We start from the raw sequence: 17444 nt of genomic DNA, 5'->3' as shown, positions 1-17444 counted from the left end.
ACTGCACCTGACCTCTGCTTTAATTTAAGATAGTCATGGGAGGCTATCTTACCAACTAATTAAACAGGGATCAATCTGTGCAACTGATAGTTTTTTTTTTTTTTTTTTTTTTTGAGGCGGAGTCTCGCTCTGTCACCCAGGCTGGAGTGCAGTGGCGCGATCTCGGCTCACTGCAAGCTCCGCCTCCCGGGTTCACGCCATTCTCCTGCCTCAGCCTCCCGAGTAGCTGGGACTACAGGCACCCACCACCGCGCCCGGCTAATTTTTTGTATTTTTAGTAGAGACGGGGTTTCACCGTGATCTCGATCTCCTGACCTTGTGATCCGCCCACCTCGGCCTCCCAAAGTGCTGGGATTACAGGCGTGAGCCACCGCGCCTGGCAGCAACTGATATTTCTTGTTGCACATAAATACATTGGGTATTGTAGAGCAGATTACTTTGTTAAAACATGTAGACTCCTCATCTAGCTATTTGATTTTAGTTGGTTTGGCTCATGGGGATCCTGGCTAAGGAGAAAGCTCCAAACTCTTCATATTTTCCACCTGCTAATCACAACAGTAGTCTCCCTGGTGTACTGTATCTTCTCAAAAAGTTTTAAATGTTTCCAGAGAGCCATCTGTCAAACATCAGATGGTATGTCTCTAGCTGGAACAATAAAAACTCAAACAAACTTATAATAATGGGGAGGACACAATAAGCTATAAACACATGCTGAGACTAGAAACTCAAAATGATGGCAACTGAGTAGTACTGGTGACCTAAGTTTTGATTACACTCTCACCTACATAACCACCTAACCAAAAGGCAAACTGTCAAATAAAAATTACAGGAGGCCACTGTTTTGGACTAAGTTCTTGTACTATGTCCCAATGGACCAGACTAAAACTCAAAATGGAGTTACCCATGCTAAAGTTTCATGCCTCCAAACCTAGACTAAGTTGTTACCCAACCTTCTAAGAGATCAGAAGAGAAGGATAACAGCTAATTTCCCAAAGAGGCCAGTTTAAATCTTCAGTGGGCATAATAATGAAGTTCCTTCCACTTCAGTCCTTGCTTCTCTACAAAAAAGGTAGGCTGAAATAACCTCATGTTAACTAATCAGTTTTTTCTATTGTTGGCCTCTCTGTCCCCACCTTACAAGAAGAGTAGCTTTGAAATGACTAATATGCTATCTGTTCTGTGCTTCTACTTTCTTTAGCCCTTCTTTGTATATAAAGCCAGCCTCTGCTGCTCAGCTCATTGGAACACTTATTCCATTTTATGGAATGATGTGTGGACCAAGTCTAGACTCGAGAATAAAGCCAATTGAGATCTTTAAACTGAAAAATAAACTTCAAGGCTGTCCCTCCCACCACACACCCAGGCCCAGAACTCTAGGAGGACAGAATGGTTTTGGAGGACGGACCTAGGGTGCCCTCCATAGGTTTGCTGCCCAGAGCTACCTTGGGTCTCTGTTCCCTGCATTCCAGTACAGTGCTCCTCAGCCACCCCAGCCGTGGTTCAAGAAGGCCCAAGTGCAACTTGACCCACTACTTGGGAAGATATAGCCATAAAACTTGGCAGCATCTACATGATGCTAACTCTGCAGGCATGCAGAGTGCAAGTTGTTCTCTGACCTTCCAAGAGATCCACTTAGATTTCAAAGGATGTTGTGGACAGCCTAGAAGCCCAGACAGAGACCCGTCAAACAGGCACAAGGAGTCCCTACTAGTGCAGTGCTGAGCAGTATAGATACCCTGGAAGGATATACAAAAAACTAATATAAGGGGCTACACCAAGAGAGAAGGCAGTATAAGTGGGGTGGATGGGGAACAGACTGGAAGATTGGAGATTATCTTTTTATATTATTTGAATTTTGAGCCACAGGAGTACTCAAGACCTGTTAGCTCTTGTTAAAAAAGAAAGCTGAAATCCTTTCCTTCTTCTCACCCCAGGCAGGGAGAAAGCTGTGCTCTAGCAGAGGCTTGGTGGGGAATGAAAGGCTGAATCTGGGGCATGAGTGTGTTAGAACACTAGGGAGCCTGGATGAGTGAAGACAAATAGCAGGACCCAAAGATATATAGGCAGTTGGGGGTCAGATTTTGGGAGTCCGCACCAGTAAATACTATACTTGTACACCTTGCTGGTAGGAAAATGGGAGTTGCTAAAGATTCATGGGCCAGAATTTTTAGGAGGATGTACAAAATGGATTGTAACTGGGAAAAGCCCAGAGGCAGGGAGGCTAGTTAGGAGGCTACCAAAGCATATACAGTTAGGAGCTAACATGGCCTGAACTAAAAAGGAGAGATTAGAATCACAGGTCCTGGCTGGGCACAGTAGCTCATGTCTGTAATCCCAGCACTTTGAGAGGCCAAGGTGGGCAGATCACTTGAGGTCAGGAGTTCGATACCAGCGTGGACAACATGTTGAAGCCCTGTCTCTCCTAAAAATACAAACATTAGCTGGGCGTGGTGGCGTGCGCCTGTAATCCCAGCTACTTAGGAGGCTGAGACAGGAGAATTGCTTGAACTCTGGAGGCAGAGTTTGCAGTGAGCCTACATCTCACCACTGCACTCTAGACCGGGTGGCAGAATGAGACTCCATCTCAAAACAGAAAAAAAAAAAAAGAATCACAAGTCCTAGAAGGCAGGTTAGGACTGAGCAGACGACTTGGTTAGGAAAGAACAGGGGCCAATGCCAACACTGGGGTGGCACAAGTAGGAGTGTGGCACCCCTAGTTCTGGCAGCACAGGGAATCCCCTGTCCAGGCATTCACAGGCCCTCCTCCCACTCAGCCCTATCCCTCTTTAGTCTAAGCACATCTCACAGTCAACTGCCTGGGCCAGGAAAAAAAAAAAAAAAAAACTGGAGCCAATGTTTTGGTTAGTCCACCCAGTGCTTACTGTGTGTGCATGTGTGTATATTCACATAAGACCAACATTCGACTTCATCTGTAAAATGGGAATAAAACTATCTACTTTGTAGAAATATTGGGAAACTTAAGGGAAATAAAAGTATACAAAGGAGCACAATGTCTGTCTATAGTAGGCAAACAAAAAATATGTTATCCTTATCTTTATATTAAATTTAATCCACAACTTATATCATCCTATAAAAGAGTAAATGTTGAAGATTTATCTATAGATATATCTATGTAGATACATATTAGGCATTTATGCATATGAAGTTTTGCCCAGTTAGGATTCCTTACAAATTTGCTTCTGTCTCAAACTTACTGGGAAGGTCATGGTGTTTCTAGCTTAAATTGTGCACAGAGAGTTGCTGCCTAGAAAACTCTGTGGACAAGAATTACTGAAATAACATGTACAAAGTGCAGAGCACAGCTCCAACAGAAACAAAATAAAACAAAAAGGTAAGCTCTCAGTTTGAGAATAGCCTCTGTTCTTTTTAAATTTAAAGATGGGCTGCTGCTGATAGTTACTAACACAAATGGCATGAGCATTATTATTTTTAAAGACATTTTATCAATTAGCTCCATACTGAACACACTTAAAACATGTTTGTTTACTATACACATTGACTTCACAAATTATCGTGCTTGAAACCCTCTGTAAGCAATCTGAATGCTTATATTAGTAATTCTGCTGGGCTTTGGTCTATCCTGTAAAAACAGTAAAGGTGGCTTAGCAGATTTTATTTTTGTTATTTTATTGATGTTATCAATATCACTCCTTAGTTGTCATAATTACTTTCTTTACTACGAGGATCAACATCATCTGGAAGGAGTTTCTAAACCAAAATACTTGACACCTGCTGTGAGGATGGTGGTTTTCCACCTGGCTTTAGGGGTTGTAGGACGACGGCTGGATAATACCATCCATCTAGCTCCTGGAAAGACTGTGGAGTGTGAATCTGAGTCAAGAAAAGGAGGCAGCAATTAACTTCTTATATTAATTAGTAAGTAATATGACCACACATTGTCTAGTGTATACTGTCTATGAGGCAGGGGCATGAGATACATATTTGCTCATCAAAATGCCTCATATCCAATATGCCTAAACGTTAACCACTGAAGACATAAAAAACAGGATTGGTTTAACAGTAGACTATTATCACAATTCTAGAACTTATAACTTCCTACTGGATTTGGTTATACATTGTACCATAATTGCACATACAAAATATCTGTCTTTCAAAATCAGTTTACAATCAGTAATGACACATTTATGCTGAAATGTAAATATTCACTTGCAAAATGGGATACATATATGCCAACACATACCCAGAAGAAATATAAAATTACTCAAGACACCAAATAAGCCTCAAAAAGTCCTTTCAAGAAGTTAGATCTTAAAACTCTATTTTTCATAAGCATAAACGCAGGAAGAAATGACTCCTTTACAGTTACTAGAGCAATTCTAGATTTCCAGGCCTCTGGATAGATGACACAGCCATTTTAGCTATGCTCTCATTTTATCATAAAAGGGAGTTTCTCATAAATCCAGACTAATATTCCTTTCAAAATTCATAATTGTTCTTTCCCTATATTTGCCATTAAAACCTTGATTACAAAACAATTTCAGAGACAGGTCAAGGCTTGACAACCAGTGGCAATAGCATCACGGTTATGTAACTCCCTGCTAAGGCTAAATTACAGGTCAAATGTGGCTCCCTTTGAGGGAGGGCTGCAATCTCACTTGCCTTTGTGAACTAGTAATCCTGTGATCTACCAGTGAGGATTAGCATTTCCTTTCTAAATGCAGTTTGGCAAAAAGTTCTGTAGGTGCCAAACTGAAAGCCACAGGAAGGGATAACAATTTCAGACAGGATTATAGTGGGGGAAAACAACTAGCTACTAAGGCACTACAGCAAGATATACCAAAATCAAAGACACATATACCTTTTGACTTATCTTTTAGAAATTATTCCCACAAGTACACGAATATATCTATGCAAATATCTCCATTGTAACACTGTTTGGAACAGTAAAAAACTGAAAACAAACTAAATGCCAATAGAGGATCTGTCTAAAAAATTAATAGAGTATACACACTGATATAAAAGAATAAGGTAGATTTATATTCAAAAGAGCTCCATGATAAGCTAAAAATTAAAACAATTGAACTCATGGAGGTAGACAGTAGAGATGGTTATGAGAGGCTGGGAAGAGCCGTGGGGTGTTTGGTGGCAGGGGAGGAGCAGGGATGCTTAATGGGTACAAAAATATAGTTAGAGTGAATAGGATCTAGTATTTGATAGCACAATAGGATGATTACCGTCAACAATAATGTATTGTACATTTTATACCAACTAAAAGAGCATAACTAGAATGTCTATAACAAATGATAAATGCTTGAAGATAATGGATATCCTATCTACCCTGCTGGGATTATTTTGCATTGTATGTATGTATCAAAACATCTCATGTACCCCATAAATATATGCACCTACTACATCATTTTAAAAAACTTTTACAGGTACACAGAAGTTGAATACAGACCAGCGTGTAAATGACTGTATAAAATTTTCAAGCATATATGCCTACTGGTATACTAGCCAACATATATATAACACTTAAATATGCTAAGGACTGTTTTAGATGCTTTTCATATATAAACACACTTAATCTACACAACAGCATTATATAGATAGATAGATAGATAGATAGATAGATAGATAGATAATTTTTGAGACAGAGTCTGTCGCCCAGGCTGGAGTACAGTGGCGCCATCTCAGTTCACTGCAAGCTCCGCCTCCCGGGTTCACGCCATTCTACTGCCCCAGCCTCCTGAATAGCTGGGACTACAGGTGCCCACCACCACGTCTGGCTAATTTTTTTTGTATTTTTAGTAGAGACGGGGTTTCACCGTGTTAGTCAGGATGGTCTCGATCTCCTGACCTTGTGATCTGCCCGTCTCGGCCTACCAAAGTGCTGGGATTACAGGTGTGAGCCACCGTGCCTGGCCGCATTATAGATATTCTTATCCCTATTTTACCAATAAAAAAACACCTGGCCAAAAATTAAATGTCACAGGAAGTAAGGAATACAAATGGAACTCAAACTCAGGAGTCAGGCTCTAGAGAAGGTACTTTTACCTTTTAGAAGCATTAAAAATCATTCTGGGAGAGGAATTACTATGGAAGGTAAAGAGGGGAAGGTCTTCATTTTTCATATTGTGCATTTCTTCTTGAATTTACTGACATGTAGTACTTTTTTTCTGAAGTAGTAACGGTAGTTAACCGGGTGGTAAACTTATTCTCAGGTACTTCATTTTCTCTGTACTAAAAATTCTACTCTGTTACTGAATAAAGCTATGACGTGTTAACAACAAAAAAGAAAACTGGTTTGACTTGACCTATTTTAAATGAACAAGAAGAGAGACTAAGGCCATGTAAAAACAATGTTCATGGAGATTCCTGTAAGATTTATCGTTAGACCACCACAGCTCATGTAATTAAGATAAATCACATATATTAGCCCATTGTGTTACATTCCTTATGGCAAAATAACACCTGGTCCCTCCTTTCAAAAAGCTCAAAATCATTAAAACAATTTTTAAGGTCAACAATATTAAGAAGACGCACAAAAGCTGGGTGGAAGGAACAATAAGATGGTCTGATTCCTCCATGTAGACATTAACCTCTCCTAAGATACTTCTGACCGGTCTACATAAATTGCTGATGCCAAGGGAAATTACTTACACCAAAATTACATTTAAAATTTTAAAAGTAAAAGAAATGCAAAACATCATGTTGAGGTCCTTTGTCTTTTCTCTCTGTTTGTTTAAATGTTTAGAGTATAGTGCTAATAAAGTCAAGATGAAATGTCAATCTTGCTTTGAAAAACCAATTATCTTGGCTAAAGAAACATCATTTCATAGTTAAACTGCAGCAGTTATCCCTCTGTTGGGGCCACAGAAGATGCAACAAAGTGGGCAAATCCAATGGCACTAATGAAAAAAAAAAAACCCAAAACAAATGAACCCTGTGCCCACAAATGTCTATTAACATTGGATCAGCAACTGAAAATAGGAATAACAGAAGCAGCAAACACTTACATAGCATTTATACAATCCTAGTTGGTGACCACACATCCTATTTGTTTCTTTTCACTCTGAAAAGTGTCCTGGTTTACACAATAAATTAAATGGTCACTCAACTTCAAAGTGCTTTACACATATTACCCTGTTTCCTCCTTGAAACAACTCTACAAAGTGTGCACTATTATCTTCCTTTCACAGATGAGTTCTCTCACCTCTGCATTCACAGAAAAATATACACAATTACATTATTAGAAAGTCACAGTGCAGCTCCATTATGCTGTCATATTGTTTGTAGGCATATTAAAAATCATTATTTCAAATTGCAACAAGTATATATTCATGCATTACACTTTTCTAAGTTAAAAAAAAAAAAAGGCTACCGTCAAACCAGCAAGCTCTATTAAATGGAAGGTAGAGCCACATTCCACCACAAACCGTTTCTCTATTTCTCATCTGTCGCTCTGGCATATCAATATATCTACTTAATGTTCTCTGTATGGCAAGAAGTGCTTCTGAAATGATTTCTATCAGGGTACTAACAATATTTAGCATCCTTTAAATTAACAGATACAAAATACAAACAGTTAACATAGTTTAAATTAACAGTGATAACATCCAAACTGTTTTTCAGTTAGCCAAAATGCTAGAGTTGGCAACAAGGGGAGAAAATGGATTTGTCACAAACTAGCTGTGTGACTGTAAGTCATTAACTTCCAAAGACCTCCACTTTTTCACTTATAACATGACAGTAGTGGTGAAAATATCCAGTCTAGTAGCCATAGCTACTCTAAAGCAGGACAGTTCCTCAAACCAAGAGCAGGAAAAAATGGCTGCTTCTTCAAGAGCTCCCAGTCCAATTGGATATGCAGACGCAGAGGAATGGATTATATGAAGGCACAGTGATACAGGTACCTCAAATTTGTAACAGACATTGGCTCTCATGTAAGCTCCATGAACAGTTACTGGTACTCCTCCAAGAGCTTTCCAGGAGGATGAATGAGATATCAAGAGCATCCACTTCTATCTTCCACGCTAACCTCGCTCTAATCCAAGCCCATATTTCTCTCATCTGGAATACTTTGTATTGGGCTCCCTGTTTTCATTCTTGCCTTTCTAGAATCCATTTTTTATGCAACTCAGATGATCTAAAAGATGAATTGGATCACTAACTCTCCTGCTTAAAATCCTCCAATCATTTCTAAATGCCCACACAGGACAATTCAGTCTCCTTTCCAAATCCTGCAAGGCTCCTCCTGAGCTCCCTTTTACCTCCTTTTGTATCATACTCCTCTTGGCCCACCTGGATGCAGTCCTGTCCCTAGATCCAGCCCACTGGCTTTCCTTATTTCCTCCAAAGGGTGCAGAACTTGTTTTCACCTCAGGCCTTTGCACTAGTTGTTGTCTCTATCTGGAATACTTTCCTGGGCTCTTCATGTGGTTGAACCTGTCAGGTCTCACTGCCCTCCCCCATTACTCTCTGTCCTCATTCCACCAAGTTCATTCTCAGAACTTAATTACATTCCTTTTCAGAATTTATCTTATTTACTTATTTGATTGCACAATACGGCTTCTTTCCCCAAAGCAGGGGCCAGGGCCCGCCTGTCTAGTTTACTACAAAGTAGCCAGGACTTTGCATTGTGCCTACAAGGTATGCAATAAATACCTGCTGACTGATCACACATACCACTCATTTCAGCTTGATTTTTTCAAAAGCTGAGCTGGTAAAAACCATGTTTATAGAGGATTGTCTGAAGAAGTTGTAGTTTGTCTTTCCCTTATGGTCTAGATATTCAATCAAAAAACCTTGCTTTGAATCAAGCCAGATTAGCAGAGTTACCCACTACCCACCTAAACCAAATTGTCCATTGGTTTTATTTAGACAGGGTCTAGTGCTGTTGACAGGCTGGAGTGCAGTGGTGCAATCATGGCTGGTTGCAATCTCAAACTCCTGGGCTCAAGTGACCCTCCCGCCTCAGCCTCCTGAGTAGCTGAGACTACCTACAGGTGTGTGCCACTCCACCTGGCTAATTTTTAAAAAATTTTAGTAGAGACGAGTAGCTGAGACACAGGTGCACACCACCACACACGCCTGGCTAATCTGAAAAATTTTTTAGTAGAGATGAGGTCTCGCTGTGTTGCTTAGGCTGGTTGCAAACTCCTGGGCTCAAGTGATCCTCCTGCCTTAGCCTCCCAAAGTGCTAAGATTGATTACAGGTGTGAGCTACCACACCCAGCCTCTACTGGCTTTAGAATCTTTCTAAATTGTGATTTCACCTTCTTTTACCTAGCAAGGGATGTGCTACAAAACAGCTCTGTGATCTTCAGTGCTGAAAAGAGGTTAAGGATATGACACTGGCTTTCATTTATAAGGACCTCAATGACAAACTTTTCCTCTAGTTCAAATCAGAAAAAAAAAGTGCTTTTCCTGGGCATCTAAGATTGCCTTCTTTCATGAACACTAGATCACAGAGTAGACGAGGTACTGCCTCTCGGCATGGCCTATTAGAGAAACAGGTCACTTACAGCTTGGTTAATTAATGTACTAGACTTTATCCTTCTGCATTTTGAGGATCACCCCACTTCTGACTTCCCTTTATTTTTCCTAATTTCAGTGTTCTTTTTGTCTTGTTTTCTAATCCATTTAATTTGTACATTTTCTCATTACGGTGAACTGCCTTAAATCTTTTCTAGCATAAGGCATATAAATAAAGTATTAAGGGTGACAGCAGCAATATGCATAAAATAACATGGCTAATAGGCAGAGGGTCAACTTCTTCCAGGAAAGAAAAGAGGGGATTTTTGAGTTGGGTCTTGAGGAAAAAGTGGAGTGTCACCTGATAGAAAATGCAGGAAAAGGCAACCTGTGCAGATTAAGAGAGAAGGCACAGTCCACATCAAAGGAAAGTGGAAGACAGATTAGTAAAACTACTCTGACATTTAATAATATTTACTGAACATTAATTATTATGTGTTGGACTCAATGCAAAGCCCTTTACAACTTTTTGTGTTTAATCCTCAAAACAATCCGCTGACACAGATTTTATTATTATCTCCATTCAGAGACCGAAGCTGAGACAGTCTGTAAGCGGCAGGGTAGAGATTCCTGTGGACTCTAAGGATGTGGTGGGGCACTCTACTGCAGTCAGTACTTCAGAACTCATCTTCTGTCCCTATCTCCCATCTGACAAAGCCTATCGCTCCTTTGGACATCTCTATCTCAATAAATAGAAAAGTAGTGCTAACAGGCACACAGTGAAGTCAAAAACCTGGGATCATCCTAAACCCCTTCTCCCCCCATTCATTCAATACCCAAAGTTCTGACATTCTGCCTCACAAATATCCCTCCCACCTGTCCTCTTCTCTGCATTCCCTCTTGGTCACAGTCCTCATTGTCTCTCACCAGGGCCACTGCAGAAATAGGAGACACAGGAGGCATAATAGTGAAGAGCGGGAACTCCGCAGGTGGTCTCCCTGCCTTTGACCCTCTATGACTTACTATCTGTGCGACCTTGGGCAAGCTAACCTGTGTCTGTTTCATCTGTAAAATGGGGACAACAATTAGAATATTACCTGACAGCACCATGTAAACGTTAGTAAGTGGTAAGGAAACTTAGCTCCTCACTTTCTCTTCCTCTAATCATTCTGCACATAACAGAGACAGTGTGTATGTGGTTTTTTTTTGTTTTTTTTTTTTTTGAGACAGGGTCTCACTCTGTCACCCAGACTGGAGTGCACTGATGCGATCGTGGTTCACTTCAGCCTCGACCTCCCAGGCTCAAGTGATTCTCTCTTGTCAGCCTCCCAAGTTCTGGGACCACAGGTGTGTGCCACTGTGCCAGACCAATTTTTTTGTATTTGTAGACATGGGGTCTCATTATGTTGCCCAGGCTGGTCTTGAACTTCTGAGCTCAAGAGGTCCACCTGCCTTGGCCTCCCAAAGCGCTGGGATTACAGGCGTGAGCCACTGTGCCCGGCCATGTGTGTGTGTTAATGCCAATCTGATTAGCACAACACCAATGTTAAAACTTTTAATGGCTTCCCATTGCCCTTAGAAATCTCTGGCTCATAACTTTCTAAATTCTAGCAATAACTGTCAACTTTGAGTTCTTCCAACATCTTGGGGCCTTTGTACAAGTGGCTACCAACCCAGAACACCAGTCCAACATCTATTTATTCTTCAAAAATGGGATTATCTTTTTTGGGGAAGCTTTCTCATTTCCATTGATTGGATAATCTTTGTTACATGTTCCTACAGTTACCAACCTTGTACTTCCTTGTGGTAATATTTGTCACTCTTAAAACTCATTAGTCAATGTTTCTTTCCCTTCCGACCGAAATTTTGGAGAGGGAAAAGTTCTTGCTTGTTGGTTCTGGGTTGTAATCCCAAAGCCTAGTCCAGGAAGGATAAATGTCCACTAAATAAATGAAACTGGAATGAAGCAAAGCTGAAATTCTACATGAAGTTCCTGGGTCTTTAGTAGTCTTCCACCTCCACTACTCTTTACCAGTCTGCAAATTTGGGCCTATCACTGTTCTTCCCATGGCCAGGCCCTTTAATGTGGAGACCCTGGTGGTCTTCAACTCTTCAGAAGTGGCCTCTCCACAGGCATTTAGTTACTGGTCACCCTCTCCTGAAAAACACCCAAGAGCCCTAGATCTCCCCTTCCCAGATATCAAAGGAGCTCCTTCCTCCCTAATCAGATAACTTGTAGGTTCTCCCTCCAGTTGCCGATCATGCCCCTTCCCCTTTCCCCAAAGTGTCACCTTATTTCTGCTCTCACTCCATAGACCATCTCCCTTAGACAGTCCACAAACCCAGTCTTTGCCCCTCTAAATCCATTCCAGCTGACAAATCACCCTCCCCAACACACACATATACATCTTCTATCCTCCTGACCTACCCTAGATGGTTTCTCATCACTATACTGGCTCCTCCTTACCCCCCGTAAATCTCCCAGGTACACTTCCTCGTTACCTTCCGGATACCTCATCCCTCTGTATTCCTTTTATAAATAATTCCCTGCTCCCTCTCCTCACCCACAATCCACTCGCAGTTCAAGGCCTCATTGCCATCGACTCCATTGTCTGTGAGTCCTTCCCAATATGACCCAGGACCCCTCCAGGTGTCACGCTCCGTATCCTGACATCCCTTGTAGACGAGTCCCGAAACTCCCGTTCCATCCCTGGAGCTCCCACTCCCTCCTAGTCCTCCACAAACCTTCCAGGCCCCCAGCCCCAAGCCCGGCACCACCGCCCACCATTCGCGGCTCCTGGGCCCTCACCGCGCCCCTAGACAAACCCGGACTCCCTCCGGTCCCACCCGCCCTTGCACCGCTTCTAGCCGTCTCGGCCACCCACGTGTGTTCCCAGCCCACCGACCACGCTCCCGGCACACCCTACAGCCCCGCGCTGCCTTCGGGAGAGCGGGCGGGGGAGGCCGAGGGGCTCCGAGGGGCGCTCGGCCTCTGGCGAGAGGAAGGACTCAGGGAAGCAGCCGGGGAGGCCCGGGGCTTCGGGGAGGGGTCTGGAAGGCCGAAGCGCTCGGGCGAAGCGGCCGGGGCAGGCTGAGGGGTTCCCGGAAGCGGGCTGGGAGGCCAGGGGTCTCCGGGGAGGCCGAACGGGCTGTGCAGCGGGCGCGGGTGGCGGCGAGCGGGGCCTCACCGTCAGTCACGGCTCCCATGGCGTGCGCGGCGGCGGCGGCGCAAGCTGAGGCGGCGGTTGGCGGCGGCGGAGGTCAAACTCCCACAATGCAGCCGGGTAAACAGCCATGGAGGAGGAGGCGGCGGCGCCCGCGGCCGCCTGCTCCGACGCCTGAGCCGCGCCGCGCCGCCGCCGCCGCCGCCGCGGGACCCGCGCTCCCCACGCTCCCGGTACTCCCCGGGGGCGGCCGCGGCCGGCGCGAGTTGGGGTGAGGCTAGGCGGCCGGCGGCGGCTCCGGCTGCAGGCCGGGCTCCCGCCGCCCCCCTTGCAGCCCCCGCCCGGCCCACGCCCAGAGGCCGCCCCGGAGGCCGCAGCCAGCCGCCAGGTGAGCTCGCCCGGACGCCGCCAGGGCTGCGGGGACGCGGCGGGGGCTGCGGGCCGCCCGGAGTCGGGGCCCCAGCTCCTTCTCCGGGAAGGTGACTGCGGCCCCGCCGCCCCATCCAGGGTGACGCTGCTAGGGGTGGGCTCGCTTCCCTGGGGGATGGGGAGGGTGACGGGGACGCCAGGATCCGGCTGAGCCCGGGAGAGGCGGGTCTAGGGGTACAGAGGGGGCGCGTCGCTGGGGGTCCCCTCGAAGTTGGCGCCCACTCGCGCTGGGGCGGGTCTCGAACGCCGGCACTTGCGCGGGGCGCGGCCGGCAATCAGAAAAGGCCCCGGGTTCCAGGTCGCGCGGTTCCGGCCCCTGCGGCCGCCCCCTTCCTTCCTGGGCTCGGCGGGTGCGGGAAAAAGGGTGAAAGAGAAACTTGGCGACCTCCCGGAGGAGTTCGCGGAGCGACCAGGAGCGTGTGCCCATCGTCCTCACCCGGCACCCAATTCCACCACAGAGTCGGGATCTCGTCGGTGATCATGATGGGGTGCTTTTATTTATTTTTCTTTTTGATTTTCAGAAAATGTCTCTGTGACTGTCCCTGTCTTAAGGGGAAGTTGAAAGTGGGGGCGGGGGTGCTCAATGAGAAACGTTGCCTTGTGTGTAGTTGTCTGGAGCACACTGCAAATTATATGGGCATCTCTTTTCGAAATCACTTTGATTCAACTTCGATAGCTTTCTCGTAAATGGCACGGTTAGGTGGTGAGAGGTGGATGAGGAAACAGGCACCAATACAGCTGATTTGACCTCCAGTGGGATAGATACGATTAGCACCAGGATCATGTCTCAGTTGACACAGGTTTGTTATTTTATTCAGTCATATCGTTGTTTTCCAATTTTCCTGTCCCCTAAGTAGATCTTGCATCTTCATATCCGGGATGAAGAAGTTGTGTGGGATAAATTTGGTTGTTTCACTTTCCTTACTAAGTTTAGGTACATTATCCCTGTTTTCCCCCCAGTTCTTTCAAAGAGGAGAAGTTGCAGATGCAAATGTATTAAAGTGAAGTGTGTTTAACCTCTAGCAAGAAATATGTACAATTTTAGTCATATTATATGAGACCAGTGACTTCAATAATACCATTACAGTGCTCTCAAGAATTAGCGCTCAAGAATTTAACTTTTGTCACAAAGACAAAAATTACTTTATGTGAAGATTCTGAGATGTAACTTGCCCTCCCCTAGGGTGTGAAGTTTCCCTGACTTTCAAAAAATACTGACCTAAACGCTGGCTGTAGGTGCGCATCAGAGCCTGTTCATCTCCTTTGTTAGGAGACAGGGCACTCTAAGTAAAGAACTGTTTTAAATCTTAAGTACTACAAATTGTAAACTGAAATTGTCAGTTGATTGGGGTTCACAATACCAAGTTGCATTTTGGTGGGGATAGTTATTTAGAAAGTAATCGTCATGTGGTGAAATGTTCTTTTTTAAGTGTTTCTTAATCTTATAATACTGATTTTGAAACATTTCTTATATACTGATTTTAAATAGTATCTAGCTATTTAAAATAATCTTTAATATTTTCATGGGAAAGTATCACTGTCCCCTGTAACTTAAATTTTCGTGAGATATTCTGTCAGTTATTCATAGATGGAGTGCTGTTCAAACATTTTTATAAGTTCATTTGATAACTTATAATTTTGTTGGATGATGCTAGAAATTTTCTAGAGTAATAAGACGAAGAGGAATTTGAAAGACTTTAAAGTTTGAGCTGTACCTGAAAATAAACATTCCTGAAAGTTATTTTATTTTATTTTTTTTGACACAGGCTTCCTGTGTTGCCTAGGTTGGAGTGCAGTGGCACGATCATCAGGGCTCACTGCGGCCTGGAACTCCCGGGCTCAAGCGATCCTCCCACCTCAGCTACCAACTAGTTGGGACTACAGGCATGTTCCATGATGCCTGGCTAAGTTTTTCATTTTTATTTTTGTAGAGACATGATCTCACTATGTTGCCCAGGCTGATCTGGAACTCCCGGGCTCAAGAGATCCTCCCGCCTCAGCCTCCCAAAGGGCTGGGATTACAGGTTTGAGCCATTGTGTCCAGCCTGAAAGTGCTTGACTCAAGTGGTGAGAAACACATAATTTGAGCCTTTATGAACTCTAAAATCTGCTTTGTCAGCTACATGATTTTACTTGCAATTGCATTCATACAGATCTATTTGTTGAACATTTAAGAATTGTCTTTTCATCATATTGTATATCTTGTGTATATGAGAGAACATCTCTTAGTAAACATTAGGAGTGGTCTTCTTTTTACATATTAACCTGTTGATGAATGTTAAAGTAGCAAAGACTCAAGTCCTTACCCTTCTAATGTTTCTTCTTTTCAAGGAAGATCTTTATGGGCAGAAACACAGAAATGGAAGTAGCAGATTTTAAGAAAACTGATTCAGACTTTGAACTTGTATGATCTTATATTTATTGATTTATTCGAGTCATAAGATTTCTGTTTTTTTTTTTTTTTAGAATATGAAAGACTAGTTAAGAAAAATTTGTGTGTTTATTTGATATTTACTTTCTGAAAATATAAAAAATGATGAGAGAGCTAGCTATATGGTCTTCATTCTGGGCCCGTGAAATAATGTAAGGATTTTTGTAATATGCTTTTAGAACAAGGGTTATCCTGGGGGGTCTGTGACCCTCCAAACGTTGGTTTCAGGGGATTCCTGAACTCCCTGTAGTTGTGACCAAAACTTTTTGTATATGTGTATTTTTCTGGAAGAGGGTCTGCAGTTGTTTTAGAAAAGAGATCCGGGACTTAAAAAAAGATTAGAGACACATCTTTTTATTGAATAAAATGGAAGTTAGAAATCTTTTCTTTTTTCTTTTTTCCTTTTTCCTTTGAAACAGGGTCTCACTTTGTTGCCCAGTCTAGAGTGCAATTGCATGAACATGGCTCACTGCATCCTTGACCTCCTGGGCTCAAGTGATCCTCCTGCCACAGCCTCCCAAAGTGCTGGGATTACAACAGGCATGAGCCATCACAGAATGACCATTTTAAAGAGAAAAAAACATTTTTGAAAAGTAGATCTATGTGCTCATTACTTGCCTTTTAAAGTTATCTTCAGGCTGGGCACAGTGCCTTACACCTGTAATCCCAGCACTTTGGGGGGCCGAGGCGGGTGGATCATTTGAGGTCAGGAATTCAAGAGCAGCCTGGCCAACATGGTGAAACCCCATCTCTACCAAAAATACAAAAAAAATTATCCGGGCGTGGTGGCATGTGCCTGTAATCACAGCTACTCAGGAGGCTGAGGAAGGAGAATCACTTGAACCCAGGAGGCCGAGGTTTCAGTGAGCTGAGATCACGCCACTACACTCTAGCCTGGGCGACAGAGTAAGACACTGAAATAAATAAATAAATAAATAACGTTGTCTTCAGACTTAGAGGCACTTCCATTTTATTCCCACAGCAAAGCACTGCCTATCAGTTGATAAGCCAACCTGGTCTGACATGCTAGTCCTGCATGCACTGTGGCTGTATTTTTAAAAAATTATATCCAGAAATTCAGACCAGATAGTTTGATGGTAGATAAGCAAAGATTTGATCTTTACACCAGCCCTTGGAGTAAATGGGTCTTTCAGCTCCACTCTCTTCTTTCCAGAAAATGTGAAATTTGACTCAGAGGGAATCATTCTAAGAAAATGTGTTTGTGCCTTGGCAGGACAGTAGAACATGATTGGGAAAACACAGTTTGAGTCAAAATAGACTTAAAATTCAAATTTGGTTTCCTTTATTCACTCTAGCTACTTACCCTGCTTAACTCTTCAGTTACTCATCTGGATATGACTAACTAGTACAGTTGTCGCAAGGCTGGCTAGAAGTTTCCTGTATAAAAATCTTAGCTCCTCTTTGGCCCACAAGAAGGACTTATAAGCCAGATTTGGGGAACCAGTAATAAACATCTGAGGAAACATGTATATTAATGGTATAGGATAACAAGTATATTATTTCCAAATTGGTGTGATGAAGATATTAACACTTAAAACATTTTTTTTTTTTAAGAAAAAGATTTTCAAAAATGAGTTAGGATTGAGTCGTCCCCAAATGTAGATATTTACAGGAAAGTGGAAAATGATGGTTTATTTAGCAGAGTGGAGGACATGGATGCTGCTGGGCAGGAAGAAACAATAGCCACCCACCAGCATTGTATTTCTTTCTGTGGGCAAAATTCCATTTAACATTTTCTCTTCACTTATAATCTGAATTAAAAAATTAAAATACTGCACATGTGCTTTATAGTCCATCACTCCTAAAAGTGCTTCACCACTCCTTTCATTTTGAGACCTTCACAGGTAACCCAAGGAGTTCGTGGGTGGAAGTTACATTTATCGCTTTAGTTCTTTAGTTGTCTAATTCTGCTGGCATTTAACCCAAGGAGTTCATGGGTAGAA

The 17444-nt window shown here is 43.1% G+C and overlaps 2 protein-coding genes across 15 annotated transcripts in view; one reads left to right on the top strand and one right to left on the bottom strand.

Moving 5' to 3' along the window:
• Positions 1-12779, bottom strand: part of THOC7 (THO complex 7) — a 30000-nt gene extending 17221 nt beyond the window's left edge. Inside the window, exons 1-2 of one of the 3 annotated variants that reach the window (XM_021934272.1) lie at positions 12645-12678; positions 3751-3852 (exon numbers count right to left, since the gene is read on the bottom strand). In XM_021934272.1, the coding sequence (XP_021789964.1) occupies positions 3751-3852; positions 12645-12663 (121 nt within the window). In that variant the 5' untranslated portion in view covers positions 12664-12678. Of the gene's footprint in view, positions 1-3750; positions 3853-11246; positions 12201-12644 lie in introns of those variants that run through there. The other 2 variants (XM_009200403.3, XM_021934273.2) reach the window with 2 other exon arrangements.
• A 116-nt stretch (positions 12780-12895) lies between these two features.
• Positions 12896-17444, top strand: part of ATXN7 (ataxin 7) — a 151655-nt gene continuing 147106 nt past the window's right edge. For 10 of the 12 annotated variants that reach the window (XR_004182146.1, XM_031663220.1, XM_031663216.1 and 7 more), the window contains exon 1: positions 12896-13008. The gene's annotated coding sequence lies outside the window, so the exon portion shown is untranslated. Of the gene's footprint in view, positions 13009-13434; positions 13538-13744; positions 13850-17444 lie in introns of those variants that run through there. The other 2 variants (XM_021934260.2, XM_021934258.2) reach the window with 2 other exon arrangements.

This window comes from Papio anubis, chromosome 2, assembly GCF_008728515.1.
Source record: "Papio anubis isolate 15944 chromosome 2, Panubis1.0, whole genome shotgun sequence".
NCBI classification, from domain to species: Eukaryota; Metazoa; Chordata; class Mammalia; order Primates; family Cercopithecidae; genus Papio; species Papio anubis.
This window is presented reverse-complemented; position numbering and strand designations above follow the sequence as displayed.